We start from the raw sequence: 23298 nt of genomic DNA, 5'->3' as shown, positions 1-23298 counted from the left end.
ACCTCCAGCATTGGGTTCCCGGGCAGGCGCTCTGTGAGTAGGAGCAGTTGGACCGGATAACACCTATTGGTCACCACCCCGAGGCAACTTCTTGTGGCCTGAGCCTGTGTCTGTCATACTACTGTAGGTTAGGAGCCCAGAGAAAGGTCCACTTAGGAGCTGATGTTTCTGGGGCTGGTAGAATGATCTCTTGTACGTAGCAAAGAGATGGAGAAAGCCGAGGAGACAAGAGCCCAGAGCTGGAAAGGGCGGCGCTGCAAAAGGACCCCGGGTCCTATAGAATCTCATCCCCCACCACATCCGGGAGGCACACTTTCCTTTTACAGATGAACCTGAAGCCAGCTGTCTGGCAGAAGTCAGTCACTGGAGCAAGCAGGACCACGCTTGCTTGTCTTACTCTGGCGGGCCATTAAGACACGAAAATTTAATGACCCTCGCTCTCTTCCAAGGGGGGCCGAGTTTATCTCTGGTCTGAACTCTCAGTCTCCTCGTTCCTACGTGGCAGATCAGGGACCCCTAAACCCCGCCTCTCGCCCCCAAGTAAAACCTTTCCCCAGAGACCGTCACAGGGTGCACAGATGAAGCCACAGCTAGGGCGCGGGCCACGCCCGGGCTCCGGGCTCTGGGGGGGAGGGAACAGCTTCCCGGGGCTTTGCTCTGTGACATCAGCCCTGTTGTGGTGCAGTGTGCAAAGCCTACTGGTTGGCGTGGCGCGGGAAACGCCTTCCGGAGGGGGGAACAAAACGGCGCGCAGTCGGGCGCAGCCAGACACCGCTTCCTGGAGTGCTGTCACCCGTGCGCCTCCCAGCAGCTGCCAGGTGAGTGCGCCCCCGCGTCGCCCGCCTCGGGTCCCCGCAGCTACCCGCTATCCGAGTGTCCGGGTCGCACCCTGCGCCTATTGGTCTTTTCGCGTCCTGTCGCAGCCCTGTCGCTTGCAGGAAAAGTTTGTAGGAAAAGTGACCCCAGGAGGGAGGTGGTGAGATGTGGCCGTAGTTAGCCCCGGCAGCGCTTCCCTTTCCTGAAAACGCTGGGTCTCTTCCCACTCCGGGACTTCCAGGGCAGCTGGCTTTCGCGTGCCCTAGACCCAGGGTGACCCGGCTCTCCCCGCACCCCCAGCAGGTCCCGCAGAACAATTGGCGATTCTGTGGGCCACTGACACTCATTGTAAGGCTGAGGGATGAGGACATCCGTGCCACCCCTTCCCTCTCTCTCTTTTCCTGGGACAAAGTGCCCGCGAGTGGGAGGGAGCAGCATCTGGTTTGTCGGCCATAGCGCACAGGTGTGGGTTTTCTTTCTACGGAAAGAACCAGATGGAAGCGGACTCACTCTGCACCTCCCCGCCAAAGTCTTGGTGCTAGGTGACGACTGGATACTGAGATCTCAAAGAACCAACAATGAATGTTTCTTGAAAGCTGGGGGCGGGGAGAGGGAGGCAGAAAGGGCTCCAGAGAGTGGGCACTTTGAAACAAGCTGGTAGTGTCACCCAACAAGTGGTTAGCAGGCAGGTGTTTCATCCAGTGGCAATGTTTCTGGTCCTGTACTGCTGTGATCCATTAGAGGAGAGGTCTAGACTGAGAGCATTACATGAAGTCAGAGCCATCCCACCCACTTCCTGCTTCTTGGGGTGAATGAATGGACAGTCCCTCCCCTCGCTGAGAGGGCACTGCACCAGGATACCACCATCGTGCATGCAGGGCGTCCAGTTGCCTTTGGTGGGATATTTATCATGAGAAATACTCTGGGATCTTGGTGACAGGGTATCTGAAAGGCAAGCAAACTGAGTTTTGACTATACACACATGACCTTGGACAAGTGATGGTTCAAGTTTCCTTCTGAGCCAGTACTTGGAGCATATATTACACACACATGCACACACACACACACACACACACACACACACACACACACACACACACGAGCACGCACGCACTAGCTGTGACGCCCTGCTTTTCTCTTGCTTCAGGATTCCTTGCAGAAGCTCAGGTGATTGGAGCTGCTAGCAGCCTATTACCTCAGAGCTAGGTTGGGGATTCCCTTCAGGACTGGGTGCTAAAATCTTCCTTGCCTCTGATTCTCTCCCCAGCTCCCTGCTTAGGAGCCCAGGCCACTCTCTTGGGGAGAGACTGGCCTGAGCACCCGCTAGCCAACGTTTATCGCTCCCTTGGAGGATCCAGCTTGGCACTGCACAGAGACCCTTAGCCTTGGCAAGGATATCCGGGGCGGGACAGCCAGACGGGGAGGAAGTTTATCCTGCAGAGGGTGTGGTGTGGTGTGGTATGCCTGAGGAGGTGGAGGGGACAATTGTCCCCAAGGTTCAGATGCTATATGGGCTTAGTGAGGATGCTGGAGAGAATCTGAAGGGCAGGTCTCCAGCTCTGTGACTAGCCTGCTACGAAAATGCGAAAATGCAGAAAAACAGACTCTGGTCTGTCCGAGCGCCAGCCATCTTGGCCCAGGTGTTCTATTTCATAATTCACAGGCTCCCGAGAGCCCTCAGTCCTTACTGGGTCAGAGTTACGGGCTCAGAGGGCAATGTTTGCATTTGATGGATGGTAAGTCAAGATTGGATGATTGAAGCTAGCTGCAGCCTACCTCTGTAATCCTGGCCCCTGGGGGACAATGGCAGGAGGATCACAAGTTAGGGGCCAGCCTGGGCTGCATATTGAGCTCTATCTCAAAAGAAAAAAAATCAGCCAACAATCAACCACTAAGTGAATGACTAGAGTATGTGTAGTCATAAATAATTACCAACTAGTTTTTCCTTGACAGTAGTGTCCACAGTTTTTATTCACTGTGGGTCTCTTGGTGAAGAAAGCAAGTTGGGAATGCTTTCTAGTGAGCTCCTAAAGTTTATTTATGCAAGCAGGGTTCCTTGGGCAAACTTGGCTTGTTAGAAGCCCTAAGGAGGCATGCATTAAGTCCCAAGAGACACCAGTGACAAAAAGTCCCCTCCCTACTCAGCTCTTTGGCTTTGCAGGCATATTAGCAGATACCTAGAGGCACCAAATTGATGGATGTGCAGGTCTTTCCTTAAGATTACAGGAAGCAAGTGTCTGTGACTGCCGCTTGCTGGCTGGAGCCAAATCTTGCCCCTGTGTTGTCTTGGATGTTGTTTATGAGGAAGGGGCTGATGTTGACTGTTTCTACAGATGAAGGCTCAGTGGTCATAGGGACTGGCTCAGGATTACAGCTGGTCCCCCAGGGAGCTGCTGTTCAATCATAGGCTGGCTGTTCCAACAACCTGCGGTTTGTCTTTGTCCCCTCACACTTCAGCCAGGTCATTACTGAAGACATTAGTTTTACAAGATGCTCTGTGGTGCCTGGTATTTAGAAGCACTCAGGACTTCAATGGCTTCAGCAGGGAAGGGGTTGTGGTTAGAACTCCAGACCTCTAGGTTTTCACTCTGCTGGGAGGCTGAGGGTACAGGGAGCCCCACAAGTCACTTCCCAGATGTACTTTCATCCCACCTGATGTATATCTGTGTTTTGGAGTCACGTTTTCAGTAAATAAAAGAAAGTCCCTGAAAAGAGGCAGCCAGAGGGGGTGTGGGGGGGACCTCCCCCCATCCCATGCCCCTGTAAGAGAAATGAGAGGTAGCTCCTGACAGGAGCTTGCCTACTGTTTCCAGCTGTCAGGATTTTATATGGTAATGACGTGGCTTGGACTACGCAGCTCTCCAGGAATTCATCTGACGTCAGTGTAGAGTAATTCCCATGTATGGTAAAGTGTGTAAATACGAGGCAGCTAGTGTTTCCAGACTCTGGTATTTCCAGTGCTTCCCAAAGTCACACTGGCTGAGTCTGAGGAAGAAATAGAAGGCTCACAGCTGGAATGCAGCCCAGCCCTCAAGGAGGTTCCCACCCCAGGGGGTCTGGGTAGTTTTCATACAGGGGTGCGTGGGATGGATCTTCCTGAGATGTCAGCTGCCAGCAATGTGTAAGGCCTGCGTGGTTGTTTGTTTTTCCCTTTTCAAAATTAATCAAAAGCATTCAGACTTTTCTGTTCAACACAGGGCACGGACCAACTGGCTCCGCTCTCAACATCATTCCAGACGCAAGCAAATTCGATTTGATCATACCATAATTATACGGTTTCCTGTACTCATTTTGAAATACTTAAGGAAGTCTAGGGCTGGATGTAGCTCAGCTGTAGAGTATGCACCTAGTCATGGGTCCCTGTTTCCATCTGCGCACATGGCAGTCAGATTTCTGAACTCCAAGGGTAGAGAGCTGGGGCAGAGCATAAGTGCTCAGTCCTGAGGGTCGAGGGACCTGGGATAATGGCGCCTCAGTGAGGGCTGACTGACTTCTCAGAGGTGAGTCTTATGCAAAGGGCTAATGCAATCACCTTTGGGGGACCTGTAAAGTCCAGACTGAACTCATTTTGGGGGCGCCCCTCTACCAGGGACCTTTATCTTCAGGGTAGGTCTGCTCCATGGGCTCTGAACTTGCCCTGCCTTCCCTCTGGTTCTGTCCCTGACTGTTCTCTGGGCTTGGGTGTGTGGAAGAGATTGCCCCAGGATTGGAAAGGATGACAACACTCTGGTCTACCTGGCAGGTTCCAAAGAGCTCAAAGTACGTCTAGCAGCTCATTTCTACCCAGATAAACACCTAACAGGTCTCTACCAGACCAAGAAGGTGGGGACGTGTGCCCTGAGTCCTGTCATAACCTCTCTTTCACCGGAGGGAACAAGGGATTATGGAGTGGGAGAGATGGGGTTTTTCCATTGGAGAAAGATGTCAGGTGGTTTGGCAAGTGTTTGATGGGGGGGGGGGGGGCTCGTCTGGGCATAGTGGCTGGCAGGCTTAGAACACAGATGATACTTTTGACCGAAACATGACCAGCTGAACCCATCACCTCTATTGATGTACCCCATGCTCACCCTTCCTCTACTGCTGTAAGGGTCACCATCTTATGTAAGGGCCACCATCTTGCGTCCTTTTATGACTGAGCCTCTGTACAGCGAGGAGGAACCGGACTACGAGTCAGAACAGAACCGCAGACTTGAGTTAGCTGTGTCTAAAGAGGAGAGTCGCTGCCTCCCAGCCTCTAGCTAGCCCCGAGGGTCTTAGCTGATGGGAGACACCCAACAGAAAATTCAGATTTTATTCTCTGTCGAGATTACCAAAACAGCTAAGTAGGACAAACAGAACAGAGACAGCAAGTCCCAAAGGGCACGGGCCTCTCTGAATAAACCCACTGCGGACACTATGATTACAGAAGACAGTAGTGAGCCCTGTTGTTTTCAGACAGTCTTGTTGTAAAGCCCTAAGATGTCCTACAGCTTGGTAGCTAGGCCAGGCTGGCCTGGATCTCAACGGTAATCCTCCTGCCTCTGTTTCCCAAGTGCTGATGTTATACTCATGTGCTACTTGGCCCAACAGCAACGATTTATTCACCTAGAGCAACATACCAGAAAGGCTGATGTAAGACACAGGCCCCTACCTTCCCTGCTGGAAATTGCAGGTAGCTGAGGGAACTGAGGAACTAAGCTCTAAGGAAACAGCTTGTCACAGACTCACTAGATGGGCTCGCAGACAGGCCAGGAGTTCCTGGTCCCTACTTGGTGTGTGGCTTCTCAAGTCTTACTTCTTCCAGATATGGATCAGCAGGGAAGGAAGGGAGGGAGGGAAGGGAGGGAAGGGAAGAGAAGAGTTATCTGGGCGAAGCCGTAAGTGGCAACCGGAGGCATGCCCTCTATAATGTGTTATCCCTTTTGTACATTCTTATTTAATCATCACAGTATGGGGATGTTCCATTTTAGGGATAAACAAATGAAGTTGAGAGCAAGAGGTGTCCACTCAGCTAGGAAGAGGTACACTGCACTATTCAGCCCCAGCTCTAATTTCTTAAGCCCTGGGCACAGCCTCCCACAGGTCTTCTGTCCCCCAGAACTGGGAAGGTGATTGAGAATGACCCTCACATCCCTCTAATCCCTCAGCAGACTGAAAACTAGCCTTCCTTTTAAGGCAATCCAGCTTCTCTACAATGGAATTTGGCTGCTGACAAGAAGGGACTGGGCAGAAAGGAGGAGGTGGAGTGAGCAGCCTGCATCACCTCTTGCTGGAAGGAGGGGGCTACAGATCCCTCCAGCTGGGGCTCTTCTCCATACTCAGGGTCCCCTGAGGAGCCTTCATTTGGGCAGAGAGCACAGAGCTTGCTTCCTGGCTGCGATACTGTTTCTGCTTTCCCTCTTCAAGCCTGGGGTTCCAACCAGATTCCCAGCTCAAGGAATGCCCCAGCCAAGGGACACCCTGAGCCGACCTCCTGATCTGACAGGTCCTCAGCTTCCACCCATTTCCCCGCCCATGGTCCCGATTCTCTGGAGCCCTGCAGGATTCAGCCCCTGACACAGGGCCAGGGAGAACAAGGGGACGTCTGTATGGAGCTGTGGGTCTCCCCCAGCGGGAGAAGGGCTTTATGTCTGAACAAAACACTGCTTGGACCGGCTTCCCATCACATGGCTAAGGGACTGCTCCCCCCTTAGGGATGTCCCTCGGGAAATGAGCATGTCCCTTACTGCTTTAGGGGTTGCACAGGAAGGTCAAAGAGGAGACCCAATCTTGATGATTTGCATGCCCATCTCATGCAGCTCTTAAACATGCTCTGCCCACAGCCTGATGACTGGGGTCACAGAGGACAGAAATGTATGGACCTTTTTGTCAGAATCTGGTTCTGCTTCCTGGAGCTGTGGTGCTATAAGCAGATTGCCCAACCTCTCTGAACTTGGTTTTCCTTATCTGCAAACTGGGCATCTAGACTCCATTTCTCAGAGGGTAGCTGCCTGAACAGAACTTGGGTTCCCAGAGCAAGGAAGGAGGGGAGGTAGCTGACCTTTAGACAGTGACATGTGCTGTTCTTGCTGAATTCGCCTTTCCTACATGGGTTTGCAGCCCAGTCCTTGTTCAGCAAGTGCAGTTAAGCCCTGGAGTCCTCAGGATAGAAAGGAGTTGAAGGGGTCATGAAAGGTTGGGCTGGGCAGGGGCCCCAAGATTATCTGAGGCAGCAGAGAGGTCACAGGCAGGTAGAGAAAGCTGCCTGCAGGATGTGTGAGCCCATGGAGCTGAGGTCAGTCCTGGACCTGGATGAAGGGAAGTGGGTGTGTGCAACAGGAGACAGTCTCTCCGGATCTTTTCTGGGAGGACAGTACACCCAGCCTCTGCCCTCAGCCTTGCCTCAATCCTCTCGGCTCTTCACAAAGCCATGGTCTGAGGCTTTCTTCATGTTAGGTTGAGCTTGGCACTCAAAGTGTTGAACAAGGGCTAAAATGGCAGCTTCCGGTCTGTGAGGCGAGAGGAACCAGCTTGGTTGGGTCAAGCTGAGATCTGCAAGGCCAAGGGCAGAGTTCTGATGTCTGGTGCCAGGGGCTTCCTTGGTTCCTGGTGGAGGCAGGGAGTGCTGCTCTGTGAGAATACTGGGGGCTGCTGGGTGGAGATGGGTTGGGAAATGGCAGGACCACTCTGAGCATAACACCAGTTATGCGTCGGCCAAGTAAGTAGTTTAAACAACGAAGAGAGTTGATGGTTTGTATAACTAGCATTCAGAAACACATTGAGCTATAGATTTGGCTTAAGCTGGTTGTTTAATGACATCATCCAAGACTCAGTTTACTTAATCTCGTTCTTTGGACTCAATGCCCCTTGCTACTGTTTCTTTGCTTAGGGTGGTAGTGGGGGCACTCGCTCCCAAGAAGCTCTCTCAGAAGACAGATAACTTTTCCTTCTAGAGCCCCCAGGAATTCTTATTCCACTGGTCTCACACATAGCTAAACAATAATTTTGGTTGACTGAGTTAAGCCCAGGTCACATATCATGGCTTAAAATGGGACTAATGACTGTAGCAGACATTTTCTTCCAGGGTGGCCATGGCTGCAGGGTGAAGGCAAGAGAACCAGGCAGGTGAAGTGGGTGGGGAGAGAAGCAGGGTGAGGTGCCATAGGGTCAGTGGAACCTAAAGGCGCGGTATAGGGCGGCGCTGCAGTGAGGGAGTAAGGGGAGCAGAGCGGGACACAATTAGGGAAAATCGAAGAGCCCCATCTTCGTTCGTTTACATATACAGAGGGTGGTGATGTCACCACAGCAAAATGGAGAAGTCAGGAAAAACAGTTGATGGGGGATGTGAGTTCAGATGGCTCATCTGCAAATAGAGGCGCCTCTTGGAAAGGCTCATCTGAGATTAGCTGGGGCCAGACTAAGAAGAAAGGCAGGGCCACAGATATGTGGGAGTCTCTGCAGGGAGGTGACAATAGACAGGTAAGAAGATGGGAGACTGGGACTAGATGGAACCCCAACTTTCAGGATGAGGGGTGAAAGCGTATCTCTGTCTTCTGCCCCAACAACAGATGCTCCTTTTGATGTGGTGGTGTTCGGTCTCTGTAACCAGGGAGTCAACATCATCAGCACCATTCGTACTTGGGCTGGCTTCTGAGCCTTCACACCTTTAATGGGTCCCACTTCTAGGTCCCAGGTTCTTCTGAGATACATCTGAACAGAGGACCTGGACTCATTTGGAGCCTTAAGTTCACTTATTCTTCAGCTGCTTATTGGGGACCATGTGTATGTCTGTGTGTCAGGTGCTATGCATGGTGTGGGGACACCATGTGTGTACCTGTGTGTCAGGTGTTATGCATGGTGTGGGGACACCATGTGTGTACCTGTGTGTCAGGTGCTATGCATGGTGTGGGGACACCATGTGTGTACCTGTGTGTCAGGTGCTATGCATGGTGTGGGGACACCATGTGTGTACCTGTGTGTCAGGTGCTATGCATGGTGTGGGGACACCATGTGTGTACATGTGTGTCAGGTGTTATGCATGGTGTGGGGACACCATGTGTGTACCTGTGTGTCAGGTGCTATGCATGGTGTGGGGACACCATGTGTGTACCTGTGTGTCAGGTGCTATGCAGGGTGTAGGGACACCATGATACAGACTTGAGGCAGGGGGGATTTTTCATTAGGCTTCTCTGGCTCTTGAACAATAAACTCCTGCAGCGCCCATTCTTTTCCTAGCACCCTGTGCCCATTCACTAAGTCCTCAGCTTCCTTCGTACCCACCTTTTGTCCTTCATCGACCGTGTCTTGAGCACACATTCCTTTCGTAGGCTTCTGTCAAAAGAGCTACATGTCTCGTCTGCTCCTTCGGTGGCTTATTTGTTGGGTGACAGGAAAGCAGCAGACCATCAGCTGCAGGACATCGATGTCCTCTGCACCCCTGTGGCATGCCCCCCTGTGCCACTGGCAAGTTGTATCAGCTGTTCCACAGTCTCTGGTACCTGTTGTATCAGCTGTTCCACAGTCTCTGGTGTCTGTTTTACTAATTATGGAGCACTCACTGTATGCTGGGCCTTTGACATCCCATTTTTCCTCTAGTCCCCAGAAATAGTCTATGAAGAATTTTATTTTCAGCCCCATTTCCAAGATGCAGAACTCGAGGTCTTGAAAATCCAAGTCCTTTGTCCAGGGTCACAGAGTGAGTGGCAGGATCAACACTGAACGGAGAAGTCTGGCATCGGGACCACAGCTCTGAACCAACACCTAGAACATCTCTAAATTGGCCCAACCTACCTGCTTGGAATCACCGTCAGAGTCCTAGACTGGCCAACGCCTTTCCTAATCCCAGCACTCAGCAGGCAGAGGCAGGTGGTGCTACCAATCTGGCTTTGTAGCGCTAGAGAATAGTGCCCTGTGTGCCCATCTCTTGTGCTGTTTTAAACCTTTTTGTTTGTTTTTGCTGAGACACAGACTCATGTAGCCCAGACTAGCTTCAAACCCACCCCGTATCCCAGGATGACCTTGTATTTGTGATCTTTCTGCCTCCATTTCTAGAGTGCTGGGGTTAGAGACTCTTCTACCACATCTAGCTTGTCTTTGTTTTTTTGAGACAAGTTCTTTCCTTATGTTGCTCAGATTTGTCTCAGCCTTTTAAGTGTTGACATCACATTTAAAAAGTGTGGATCACCGTGCCCAACTTAACCCTTCCCCCATCACCTAGCTTATATGCAAGAGAATGTATAATGCCTATGTGTGTGGTTCAAAGGTGAACTATTATAAAGGAGGCTCCCGTGGGTCAAGCAGAAGAACATTGCCAAGTGCTTTGGCACTCTCCCGGGCCATCCCGCCTAGCCCTGTTCCTTTCCTAACCCTGTTCCTTTCGCTGTTAGAACTGATGACCCTGAGACAATGGATGGTGATGTTGATGTTCTTTCCCTTGCTTATCTGGGGTACTTTCCTTCCACCGCTATGCTCATCCCTTGATAATATGAGTTTTGCCTCCTTGTGAACTTCGCACGGGTTTAAGATGGCCGAACCCTGGTTGCTGATCTGGCCCTCTGGAGCCATTCTCTGTGATGCACTGTGGTAACACCCGCCAGTAGCTGGCTTACTGGCACCCCGCTGCATGCTCTTTGTAAATCTTGTCGCTTATGATCTTGCCATGTAGGGCCAACACACAGCAGCTCCCCAGCAAATAGGATGAAGTAGGAGGAGGGGACACCCCCCCCCCACACACACACACATATTTGCTAGTAGTAGCTGGAGAATGGTCTTAAGAACAGCTGGAAGAACTCTCCCAGGACTGGTCAGGCCTCCCTGCCATGGGCAGTCTGTTTTCATCTCCGTGTGTATGACCCTCGTTCTTATTTTTGTATTCTTTTTCAGAATGCCAAACTGGGGAGGAGGTAAGAAATGTGGGGTGTGCCAGAAGACAGTCTACTTTGCCGAGGAGGTCCAGTGTGAGGGCAACAGCTTCCATAAATCCTGCTTCCTATGCAGTGAGTACCGCCCAGGCCTGTGCTTGCTGCCAGGGGACCTGGACCGGCCTGCCCCCACAAGCTCGGCCTGTCGGCACCCCAGGGAACTGGTCCCTGGGGATGTAAACAGCTTGACATTTGGCTGAAGCACTGCTGGGGAGGGAAACACTTAAGAGCCTCTTTGTTCCCTTCAGAAGCTGTTTTCTGAGGGGTGAACTGGCCAGGGCTGGTGGGGGTTGCAGGGGGGGTGTGTGTTGGGGTGGGGGTGGGGCAGGGCCTAGAGCCAAGCTGGAAAGGCTCACTTAGGAAAACTTTCCACTTTCTTTGTTCCCGCTACTGTCCTATCATTTCTGAGAAAGACAGTTCCAAGCCAAAATCTCACCAGCCTTCAAGTTACCTCTCCTTAGGTAAGAGAGGCCGCAACCCCATGGTGAAGGTCAGAGGCCACAACGCCACGGTCAAGTCAGAGAGGAGGAAGTTAACCCTCTCACTTGTTCAGACTCTTCTCAGCAGGGTGTCCTCTTGGGTTTTCTCCTGCTCCCACTCACCCTATACAGAGGAAAGAGGGGCTCCAAGTCCATCACTGCCTGCTCCTAATGACCCAGTGGGAGCTGCTGTAGCAGCTCCATGGTATAGAGAACCATGAGCTAGACAGAGCAGCTCAGCAAGGTCAGCTTAACCCAGGAACCATGCCTCCCTGCTGCAGCCTTGGCTAGGACCTGGGTCAGGTGATGTGTCCTGAAGGTGGAGGTTTGGAGAAGCTTCTCCTCAACTCCTGACTGATTGGCTCATTGTGGTTGAACAGAAGTGTGTGTTAAGAGACAGCAGCAACCCTAGCAGCGATTTCCTGGGAGGCAGGCCCGCTGGCAGACGGAGGTTGTCTTGGTTAAGCCTCGGTCTCCAGCGCCATGATGAGGGCTGGGATTGCAATGTACTTTCTATTGTTTGTGTGATGAGGGACAAGTTCAGTGCTGCGTAGGGTTAACTGTGAGAACTGAAAGGAGAGAGTTGGAAAAAACGAAAGAAGTACTGAAGGAAGTATGGTGTTCCCTAACTACACAAACTCACACGTGCTCACTGATAAGCGCTCCACAGCAAGTGGATGGAGTACTCAGGAGAGCCTCTCCACGGGAGTTGAAGTCCCAGCCCACCTGAGAGATCCAGGAAATGAGGTCCAACGCATCCTGATCCTCCGTCAGAGCAGCTGGAATTCTGCACCCCTTTCCCCCTGGTGGTTTGATCTGGAGTGGGATCCAGCTGGCACACCTGATAGTCATATCTCTACCTGTTGCTGGTGGGTAGGCCAGTTTGAACCCACCTAGCACAGGGCCGCAGGGTCCTCTCACTGCCCCGCAGGCCTGGAGTGCCAGCCCCAGGGCTCATATGATACATGAGGAGATGACAAGCTTTTATGGAACTCTGCTGGCTTCCAGCCTGCTGAGGAGGCCGCAGACAGCAGCAGCTGGTCCTCAGCAGCTCATCATGCAGGGGCTTTTCAAGCACCCCCCCACCCCCCACCCCCGCAGAGGGAAAGAGACAGCTTGGTGCCAGCTGCAGCTGTGTCCAGAGCTCCTCCTGAGGTCCTGATGAGGAGAACTAGCTTCTGGTCAGGCGTGGATGAAGGTCAGGAATTCAGGGGGTGGTCCAGGAAGGAAGGAGCAGGGCCTGGGGCAGGGTGTGAGGGGGTGTCAGGGATTAGGAGCAATTGAAGAAGATCAGGCTCGGGAGGGGCTGCTTGCAGCTGTCACTCTAGACCCTAGAGTCTAGGGGATAGCTGTGTGTGTCTGGCGTCTTGGGCCTGTGCAGTTCCCAGGTGTCAGCTCCAGCTGACCAGGAGCCCTGTGCTGTCCAGGCATGCTGGGATGTTATCCCCACTGTCTTATCCCTAATGCCCCTGAACAGCAGGGCACATGATAGGATCTCACTAGAGACTTGGTCAGGAGCAGGAGGCACACCACACCCCTTCCAGTCAAATGGTTGACTGGAATTCATGGTATTCATGGTAACCCATAGAATCAAAGGGCTTTTCCTCCTCTGGAGAGGCCAGCAGGTTCTGGGCCTGGGTGGCAGTTAGAGTCATTTTGTTAGTCAGCCTAGGAGAGGTCCTTAAAAGAAGGTCTGTTAACTCCAATCCTTGGTTGTGCATTCAACTTCAGTTTTTCAGTGTATACACTTGCTGGAGGTTTAGGATAGGTATGAGGAAGCTGGAATGATGCAATAGGAAAGATAAGAGAGACCACATCTTCCTGGGTTTGGCCTGAGGCAGAGAGGCCTGCAGTAAGCCTGCCCTCATCTCGGCTCAGTCCCCTCAATGCAGTAGAGACGCCTCTTCCCACTAGACATCAAGTGGGTGATAGACAGTTCAGACCCAATAGGAGCCTTCCCTGAGGTAATGTGCCCAACCCTGAGTTGTGACCAGCTCCTTCCTGGGGTGAGCTGGGCTGAGCAGCCATTCTGTGGACAAGAAAGTCCCATTTGTCTTAGCTCTGTGGTGGAGGACAAAGATGAAGCCTGCTGGTGGGCCCTGAGCTGTCCCCTAGAGTCTGAGCATGAGGGAAACTTGGAGAAACCTCAGACACTCTCTGACCCCAGGCTGAGTCAGTTTTCACATTCTGCTTCTCTAGAGGAGGCACAGCTTGGCGGAAAACCAGGACTGGAAATCAGAGCTGGGATCTGGCCTGGCCCTGCTTCTGGAAGACTCTCTGACCCTGAGTGGGTTTTGGGTTTCCCTCCAGAAGCAGGGTCACTCTCCATCTTCGGGTGTGGTGAGTGGGTGCCTCTTTTCCATATTCCCAAAGAGCATCCATCACAAGGTCCCATGGAGCCAGGTAGCATCTGGAAACAGTTTCTGAACATATACTAATATAGGGCTTTTGTTTTGTTTTGCTTAACCCGACTCAGTAGACATTTATTTATTCACGCCTTCCTTGAGTGAAGGATACATTGCAAATTTCCCTTGGCCAGGCTTTTGTGGGGGACCCCACACGTGAGCTGAGTCCCCTACTATTCTCATTGGATGGAGGGGGAGGAGGCCAAGGTGGAGTTATGGTAGGCAGGCCTGGGACTGTACTGCTGAGAAAACCCAGGTAATGCAGAAAGGAGGGGGAGATCTTGACCAGCATGCAGGGGAGCCACCTACAGGGTGTGTGCTTGCAGGCCCTGGTGTCTCCAGAGTGGAGTTCCTCCTCCTTTGCCGGAGACACCAGCCAAAAAAGGCCTTCTCCTCCTGTGGGCTCTTATCTCCATTTTCTGCCTTCCCTCCAGTTTTGGAATTCCCAGGTCAAAGTAGGTCTAAGGGAACAGTTCCTGTCGAGGCTGGTTCCCGACTTCCCACCCTAGAAGGGAATGTTGGAGCCTTGGCCTGTTGTTCTCTGCCTTAGTGTTCTTCCCAGAGCCAAGCCCCAGGGGAGGTGGTGGGAGGGTCCATATTTGGGTGACTGAGAGTGCTGGAATGAGGTAGGGATCTTAAGTGCTGGACAAGAGGGTCCTTATTTAGTCTGAAGTCTCCAACCTGGGGCCCAAAGAGAACTGGAGAGGGGCTGGACCTTTAAAGTTAAGAGAATGGCAAGTTGTAAGGAATGGTCACTTCCATGGTGTCTGTAGACTTCTAGCTTCAAAGGGAGTATTTTAGGTATTTAGGATACAGTCCAGTTGGGCAGACTCAATTCTGTGTTTAGGCGATTAAGTTGAGTCTCCTGGAAGAAGCAGGTAGGAAGATGGAGGCAGGTGTTCTCTCTCTCCTATGGTACCACCTGTGTATGATGCTAGGAACAGTGGCTGGCACTTATTATGAACCTCTGTGCACAGGATACTGAGTAAATATGTCCTAAGACCTCACTTGATTGTCCTAACTATCTTTTATGGCAGATGTGATAATCCACACTCCAAAATGAGGACACTGAGCCTGGAAAGGCAAAACAGTTTGTCCCAGCCACCCAGATGGAATGGAGAGCTGGGATCTGAGTCCAGACTCTCCCCTTGTATGCTGGGTATCTGGCACAGCCCACTGTGAGGGTAACAGAAAAAGTGCAGGAGGCTGGAAGTCTTTCTGGCTCTCCGCCTCCCTGCCTCTCCTACCCTGTGACTCAGGACATTCTTCCCCTGGGTGCAGCCCCTCTTCTCTCTGTGGTTCAGTAACTTCTAAGTCTGAAAACTATGAATTGACTTCTGGTTACCAGGACTTATCTGTGTTCTATTTCTCTTGGGGGTGTATCACTTCGCCTGCGTACCTGTTCCTGCTGTGGCAGCACACCCAGATGTGCTCTTTCAATGCCACTGCCAGAGGCAGGAAACCTCTGCTCTCTTCCTTGCCCTTCTGTTTCCTCTCCTGTCACACACACGCTCTCTGTATTAGGGAGAAGGCAAAACTTCATCTGGTGTTCTGCGGTTTAGTCTGCCTAGCCTGTGGCTTCTGAACCTGGGGGTGCAGTAAGACGTGGATGGGTACCAGGGTACAGAGGTCTGTGGGAAACACCCCCAGCTTCCTGGAAGTCAGGCCTTGACCACCTAGAGTCGGATATTCCTGGAAGCCAGCCCACTGGGAGGCCTGGGAGCTGCATCTCACCACTCCCCTGTCTCCTCCGCAGTGGTCTGCAAGAAGAATCTGGACAGCACCACTGTGGCCGTGCATGGAGAAGAGATCTATTGCAAGTCGTGTTATGGCAAGAAGTATGGGCCAAAAGGCTATGGCTACGGGCAGGGTGCAGGCACACTGAGCACGGACAAGGGGGAGTCTCTGGGCATCAAGCATGAGGAGTGAGTACAAGATCCTCTCTGCCTTTTCTTGAGTTCTGTCTGCTCCTGGAATGGACACCAGTGCACCACTTTTGGCTAAGCCCTGGGAAGTCTGGGAAACCACAGATTTAAAAGGGAGAGCTGTACATTCCTGCCATCCTAGGGAGGCTGAACCTGGAAGATCTTGAGTTCAAGGTCAAGCTGAATTCCAGATGGAGACTATATCAAAAAAAGAAAAAAAAGAAAAGAAAAAAAAAATCCAAAACCAGGCTGGGGAGAAATGGTTCAGTTGGTAAAATCCTTGCCACATAAACATGAGGACCTGAGTTTAACCCCAAGCACCCATGTAAAAGTTGGGTACTGGCAATGTGCCCTTATAGGCCCAGGGTTGAGGAGCTGGAGACAGGATAACTGGGACTGGCCAGTCAGCTGGTTTAGCCAAATTATTGAGAGACCTGTTTCAGATAATAAGGTAGCATGATTAAAGAGGATACCCAATGCTGACTTCTGACCTCTATGTGTATGAAACACACATATGCATGATAACCTTACATGCGCATACTCACGAACACACACACACACACACACACACAGAGACCAAAATCAAACAAAAAGTGAACAAATAATAAAAATAAATGGAAGGAAGTCACACAGTGGTTCTCTTTGTGGGGCATTGGGGCAGCTGAGGACCAACTAGGAATCTTTCTTGGAACATTCATCCTAGATTTTCACAAGGGGCCCCAAGAGTTATATAGTTCAATTTCCTCATTTTATAATTGAAAGCCCAGAGGAGAGTCAGAGCCCCACCACCCTTCACCTCTGCCAAGGGGAAGTAGTTTCCTTTCCTGGGACGTGCCCTCAGGGTGTCACTGGGTCTCCCCACACTCACCCTCTGTCATCTCTTGCCTCTGACCTGCTGATAAAGGGTGATTGGCAGCCCGGCCAGTGTCTCAGTGATGGGGAAGTGGATGGAATAATGAAGGGTTACCAGATTTCAGCCAAGGTCATTGCCCTCATGAGAATGATCTGTCAGCAGATCTCTCCTAGAATCTAATAATAGATCAGCTGCAAGATGAGAGGCTGGTGGGGGGATTCTTAGCAAACGATGTGCTAAATGATTCTGGGGCTCTTAACTAGGTGTTGAGGAATATGTGCTGCTTTGATATTATGCTGAGCTTTGGGATTCCAGAGGCCATGGTGGCTTTAGCTTTGGCGACCCTGTCCCTGGCAAGAGGCAAAAGGGTTCTGCCCCTGCAGCATCAGTGATCTCACCGATATACTTCTGTGTGCAGCGCCCCTGGACACAGGCCCACCACCAACCCCAATGCGTCCAAGTTTGCCCAGAAGATTGGTGGCTCTGAGCGCTGTCCCCGATGTAGCCAGGCTGTCTATGCTGCAGAGAAAGTGATCGGTGCCGGGAAGGTAAGATACTACTGGGCTTGAGAAAGTAAAAGGGAGGTGCCCTTCTGAATCACAGAGCTTTGTGACTAAGGGCTAGCTCCGCTTAGGGCAGCAGCCTGAGCACTGGACTTTGCTTCCTTCCAGAAGTTGAGTATCCTTGTCCCTGTGGGTTACCTGTCCCAGACCCCAGGGAGCTCACTCACCTAACCCACTAACTGTACCATCCCCAGTGCTGCAGATTGTCTCGAGTCAATCTGTAGGGCATTGCTAAGATGCCCACATAGTGTTCTGAGATCTGGTACTCTAGAGTTGAGGGTTAGAGACTAAGGATACAGATGGGTGTTGAAGGGCCCACCCCCTACGATTACATAGCTGGGTTTTTCTAGGAGGGTGTCTCTTTCTAGAAAGAAGATTCACAGCTTTAATTGATTTTAGGAGTTTTTGGTTCCAGAAATATTACAAACCATCTTGAAATACACATTTTGTTTCATGGGATGTGTTCTGCCAGAAACCCATCCATCTAACTCTGAGGACAGAGATTTTCCTGGTTAAGGGTCTGTTAGCCTGCTGGAAGTTTTTTTCCCCACGATATTTATAATTGCCATGCCTGCCCTGCCCATGGTGTTCTGATAGCCAGGAGTGCCCAGTGAGAATCACCCCAGTCAACCAACTGTCCCAACAGCTCAGTGGTCACTTCCTTGGTGTTCAGGCCTTGGTGGGAAAGAGCAGGAGAGCCCTGAAAGTTACAGTCTTTGACCAACAGTCAGCAGATCACAGAACATGTACCATCAAGCAGTGTGGCCAGAGAGGACTTTCGGATCCTCACCTGAGGCCTGGGTTGGACGAGTGATTGACCATGATCACACAGCAGGCCAATGGATCCATGGCATCTAGAGCCTATGGACAGCTCTTTTTGGTTTGGGCCATGGCTTTGGATGCACTTTGATCTTGAGGAATGGGGGTCAGGAGTCATAGAATGGGAACTAACACTTGGAACAAATCTAGACCATGGTAGTGCCTTCATTGCTGCTGAGATTATCTCTACCACATAGACCAAGAAATTGAGAGTCACGAATGATCTGCCCATATCTTCCAGCTAGAAGGCCAGCCAGGAGCTCAGCTAGATTTGCCTGATTCTGAAGCTCTGGATCTTACTACTGTTGACCTTACTATGGGCCACTTAACCCCTTTGAAAACATTTCTACACTTGCAAAGGCAGGAAGGGTGGTTAATCCCACCAGGGTGATGAACTGCCTGGGCCCTAGGTAACCTGCTTGAATCATGGTTTTACCATGGACCCGTGTACCTTCCAAAGCAACAGTTATGCATAATGTGGGCCAAGGGAGTGGAGCCACTATGAAGTAAAGCCGTGATGGTCCCTGACAAACAAAATATTTTTAAGATCACATGAGATAATACATATATAATGGGCAAAATTGTACATCAAATGTCATGAAAACAGGAATCAGTCATGGCCACACATGCCTATTGTTCTAGACTGAACCTCCAGAAGGAAGGAAAAAAGAAGAGACCTTAACATCACAAGTCAATCTTTCCCCTTTGCCCATAGGAATAGGAAATTACTAAAGGAATACCCATGAATCCTTATTTCCATGGCATAGCATAAAGTTAAGATTAAACTGAAGGGGGCTGGAGAGATGGCTCAGTGGTTAAGAGCATTGGCAACCCTTTCAGAGGTCCTGAGTTCAATTCCCAACAACCTCATAGTGGCTCACAGCCATCTATAATGGGATCTGGTGCCCTCTTCTGGCGTCAGGTGTACCTGTAGATAGAACACCACATAACCACATACATAAAATAAATATTAAAAAGAATTGTACTGAGGAGTAGAATAAGAACATCGTGAGTTCAAGGAACAGGGAGGAAGAAGACCCCATAAGAAGCATTAAGGAGGGCAGGAGAGATGGCTCAGAGGTCCTGAGTTCAATTCCCAGCAACCGCATGGTGGCTCACAGCCATCTGTAATGAGATCTGGTGCCCTCTTCTGGCCTGCGGGGATACATGCAGACAGAACACTGTATACATAATCAATAAATCTTAAAAAAAAAAAAAAGAAGAAGAAGAAGAAGAAGAAGAAGAAGAAGAAGAAGAAGAAGAAGAAGAAGAAGCATAAGCATTAAGGAGCAAAGAGTACCTTTAGGTGTTAGATGAATATTTCAGGGGTGGCTGGAAAGTATGAATACTCTGGGTGGTAGCTTGTAGCCTGTGTATAAAGAGTTTGCACAGAGCACTGGAGGAGAATTAAGATCATTTGTCCACCCCATCTCAGCCCCCTGAGCATCATGGCTGCTGTCTCTTGGGCACATGAAGGGCTCATGGGTGAGGTCCAGTTGCCTGGAGATCTGCTTCTCTTACCCTTCAGCCTGGGTGTTGGTGGTTACGCTGAGGAAACGGCTGTCCTCACATGGTATTGTTTTGTTCCAGCTGAATGCTGCCAGCCTCCTCTCTGTACACATCACCTCAGCTTGTTCAGCTGTTGCTGATGAGAGCTGGTTGTTGAGTTGTATTGTTGATGCTATGTAGCCGTGCGTGCATGTGCGTGTGCGTGCGTGTGCATGAGTGTGTACACCAAGCACAAACTTGAGTCCTGCCTCTCTTGGAAAGCTCTTTGCCCTGTGGTGCCTTAGGTCACCTCTTGGAGTCACAAAGGGTCTTCTGTGACCTCCTACTGAATTCAGGACACTATAGACAGACCCATTCTCCTTTCAAAAATCATACAAATTTGACTCAGGGCTTCCTCTATGCCTGGCCCCAAATGAGCACCTGACCCTGGTTAAGTCATTTAACTCTGGCAGCTGGCTGGCAAAGGCAAGAAGGCCACACCACTCTCTGAGAGCTGAAATGAGGCACCGAGTTCTAGAGCTCCAGAGGCCGGGCTGGTCCAGGAAAATCACAATGATAAATGCCTGTTCTGTGGTTGTGCGCCAGCCATTTCCACATCAAATCCTCACATCCACTCTGTAAGGTAAACAGAGAGGTCTCCTGGGGAGGACATCAGCATGGCTATTCAAGGGGCCTGTGGCAGTGCCAAGACAAATTCAGAGCCATACCAGTTTTACAGGTAGAATGGTATGGAGAAGGCTGGCCTGGCAGCCTGTGGAGGTTGCAGCTACCCATGCAGAATGTAACCCCCTTTCCATGGTTCAGCTGGAACTACCAAGCAGCGAGCCATGGTAACACTTCATGGTGGCACACCACTAGTGTGTGCGTGGTCCCTCATCTGTTCTCTCTGTGTCTGGGCCACATTCTCCTAGCACCCTGCCCCTGACACCCCAACCTGACTTGCAAAATGTCTGTCCACTATGGCAGGCTATTGGTGGGCTAGGGTGGAATACCTTAGTCACTGGCCGTGATGTTAACTATGTCCTTTCTAACCTAGTCCTGGCATAAGTCCTGCTTCCGATGTGCCAAATGTGGCAAAGGCCTTGAGTCGACCACCCTGGCGGACAAGGATGGTGAGATCTACTGCAAAGGTGGGTAGTTCCCCTTCTCTCTGAAGACCAGAAGGCTGGAGGAGGCAGGAAACCAAGTGACTATGACGTCACTAACTAAATGAATCAGTTCCTTGCCATCCGTTCCAAGAGCCAGGGTGTCCCCTCCATGACACAGATGTGGAAACCAGAGAAGAGGGAGAATGGGACTTGGCCAGGGTCAGATGGCACATAGGGCAGGGACAAGGGTCACAGGACAAAGGTCATAGGACATAGCCCTAGGATCCTAATATCTACCTATCCAGTGTTTTTTCAGCAAATGATTAATTCCCTCATTGCAATGAAGGAGAAACGGGTCCTCCTCACTATGGAGGCTATAAGAGTGTGAGGAGATGGGGAGGTGGACATTGGTGGACTGTCCTTCAGAGACCGGGCACAAGGAACGACAGGAGATGCTGCTCTGGGGACAGGAACACATCCTTACCCTTCTCTTCTCTCTGCAGGATGCTATGCTAAAAACTTCGGGCCCAAAGGTTTTGGCTTTGGACAAGGAGCTGGTGCCTTGGTCCACTCAGAGTGAGGACGCTGCTGCCTGCGCATCCTGCCTGCCCCTGCGCTTTTTCTCATCAACCCCTTCCCAGAAGCCTTGGACACCTCCAAGAGTCTCTCCCTCACTCAGCCCTGGCGCACATCACTAATGTTGGACTTGGGTATCTGGCTTCCTTTGGTTTAGGGGTCTGCCTGAGCTCCTACCCCACTAAGGACTCCCCCCTGCCTGCCATTTGATACCACCACCTTTAGGGGACAGCTGTCTAGTCACCCTTGTAGAGAGAACAGGTCCCTCTTCCCACACTTCACCCCCACAGACCGGATGTCCACCCTCTACTGGCCAGGACACCTGAGCCCACATCTTTGGAGCTCAGAGGAGCAGCACAGCAGACCTGGGGGAGGGAGGAGCAGGATTGGGCCAGGGAAGCCTGCGTGAGGTTTATTGGATCCCAGAGAATCTCCTCTGGGAAGGAGGCTGAGCCTCTTGGTGCCCTTGAAAATCAACCTGAGGCATCTCAGTCTGGGGAGTCCCCATGGGAGGCGGAGGGGTGCAGACAGGGTTTGGGCCACAGGAAGAAGTTTTCTTTGGCCTCTTGCCTTTGAACATGGAAGTGGTATCGTCCCACATGGGAATGGAGAACAAGCCAGGCCAGAGGACCCCACAGTCTGGAGGTTTCCTGAGGCATTAAGTCTCCTGTTTGATGGAAGGGAGGATCCTAATGAGGGACTTTGAACACACATTCACGTTTATCAGTGGTTGAGATCTTGGAGTGGTCAGTTGTGGTCCCAACTCTGGGTCTGGTGGCAGAGATGGACAGTTTCTCTCTGTGTCAGCATAGTACAGGGTAGTGCTGTGTTCTAGCCACTCCTGACAGTTCCTCTAATGGAGGGGGCAGAGGTATCCTGCCTTCTTGTAACACCGTCTGCCTCTGCCTCCAGTTCTCACTCCCCTCCAGCTCAGACCCAGACCTTGACTCTTTCACCTTACCCTTCTCTTAGGGACCTTCACTAGCTTCCAGACCCCAAGGTCAGGCACAGAGGGAGGAAGGGGAAAGGCTAGTCCTCGATTGCTTCCAGGTCGGAAAGAACAATGCTGTCTGCAGCTGTTCGCTGCAAGGGCTGTAGGCATGGGCTGTGTGAACGCTGATTTCTCATCTGGTCAATAAAGCAGTTTAGAACAGAACTCTGGTGTTCATCTTCTGTCTGTGGGGCCCTCCACACCTTGGATGGAGGCCGGGTATTGGATGGGAACAGTTGCAGCGAGCCTTGGTGGAAATGAACCAAGGAGGACTCACTGGAGTTTTCTAGGGTCTGCTTACTTTGTCGTATCAGCTCTAAGGAAACCAAACAACCAAAGGCCGCTGCCTTCCTGTTTGCCCTCCACCCCACCTCAGGACGTGGGAATTTTGTGGATTTGGCTTTTGAGAGGCTCAGTTAGGTCCCAACAATGTGCTCAGCACTTCAACTTGGAAAGCCCCTTGTAAAGAGAAACTCGGCCAGAGAAACTTTCTGTGTCGACTCCAGAAATCTCACTTCTTCTGGGAAGAGTTGGGGAGGGGGTGGGGTGCACAGCTAGCAGCCCGCTTCCCTGTTAGGGGCCCACAACCAGGTACAAGGAAGATGAGACTTGGGAACTAGGCTTGTTGCTCATTTTAGGTGTACCTGTTATACCCCAGAGCTGTGTTTCTGTGTCGGTCCATGAAACTGTGCCCACACCGACTTTTTAAAAACAATGAGTAGAATTTAAATAGGTTTTGTGCTTGCCTTAGCCAGATAGGAGGTCAGCAATGCCCCTCGTGGGACCTACACCCATGGTGCAGAGCACAGGAAAGTGCAAGGGAACACGGGCTCAAGAGCAAACTGACCGCTCCCAGACGGGGGTCAAGACTCATGGGAGGTTCTCAAGGAGGTCTGTGCCCAGAGGACAATGGTTCATTCCATAAACACAAATGGATCCTCCTACCCTGGGCGGGGCCCGCAGGAGTACCAGGATGGGCACCTTTGGGGTCCAAAGGTGGAGAGAGGCTGCCCTCTGCTGGCTGCGCGGGCGGGTCTCCTCAGCCCAGCACTGTACCATCAGGCAGGCCCGGGTACTGTCTCGCTCCCACAGCCACGCCGTGCGGAAGGCGCAGCACACACGCTGGGATAAAGCCCGAGTACCATCGGAAGGCTGTAAAAGCACAGGCAGCCAGGCCGGGAAGCACCGCGCGGCAGTGCGGTTCACTGAGGGCAAGTGGGCAGCTTGCGTGGAACGTGGGGAGCGGCGGGGACCCGCAGGCGCCGAGCTTGCTCTGTACCGGTAGACACCAGGGGGCGCTGTGGGGTCAAGGCAAAAGCCAGCTACTCCTTTTCTCTTTTCTCTTTTCTCCTCCTCCTCCTCCTCCCCCCCTCCCCTCCTCCTCCTCCCCCTCCCT

The 23298-nt window shown here is 51.6% G+C and overlaps 1 protein-coding gene across 1 annotated transcript; it reads left to right on the top strand.

Moving 5' to 3' along the window:
* Positions 1 to 706: 706 nt before the first annotated feature.
* On the top strand, positions 707 to 22067 carry Csrp1 (cysteine and glycine rich protein 1). The gene is made up of 6 exons (XM_036202022.1): positions 707 to 818; positions 10657 to 10769; positions 15335 to 15503; positions 16775 to 16904; positions 20284 to 20377; positions 20839 to 22067. Exons 2-6 carry the CDS (start codon positions 10658 to 10660, stop codon positions 20913 to 20915), a joined length of 582 nt encoding a protein of 193 aa, XP_036057915.1. The 5' UTR covers positions 707 to 818; position 10657; the 3' UTR covers positions 20916 to 22067.
* Positions 22068 to 23298: the final 1231 nt, after the last annotated feature.

This window comes from Onychomys torridus, chromosome 11, assembly GCF_903995425.1.
Source record: "Onychomys torridus chromosome 11, mOncTor1.1, whole genome shotgun sequence".
Taxonomy (NCBI): Eukaryota; Metazoa; Chordata; class Mammalia; order Rodentia; family Cricetidae; genus Onychomys; species Onychomys torridus.
Note: the sequence above shows the minus strand (reverse complement) of the source record. Positions and strands in the feature narration are given on the sequence as shown.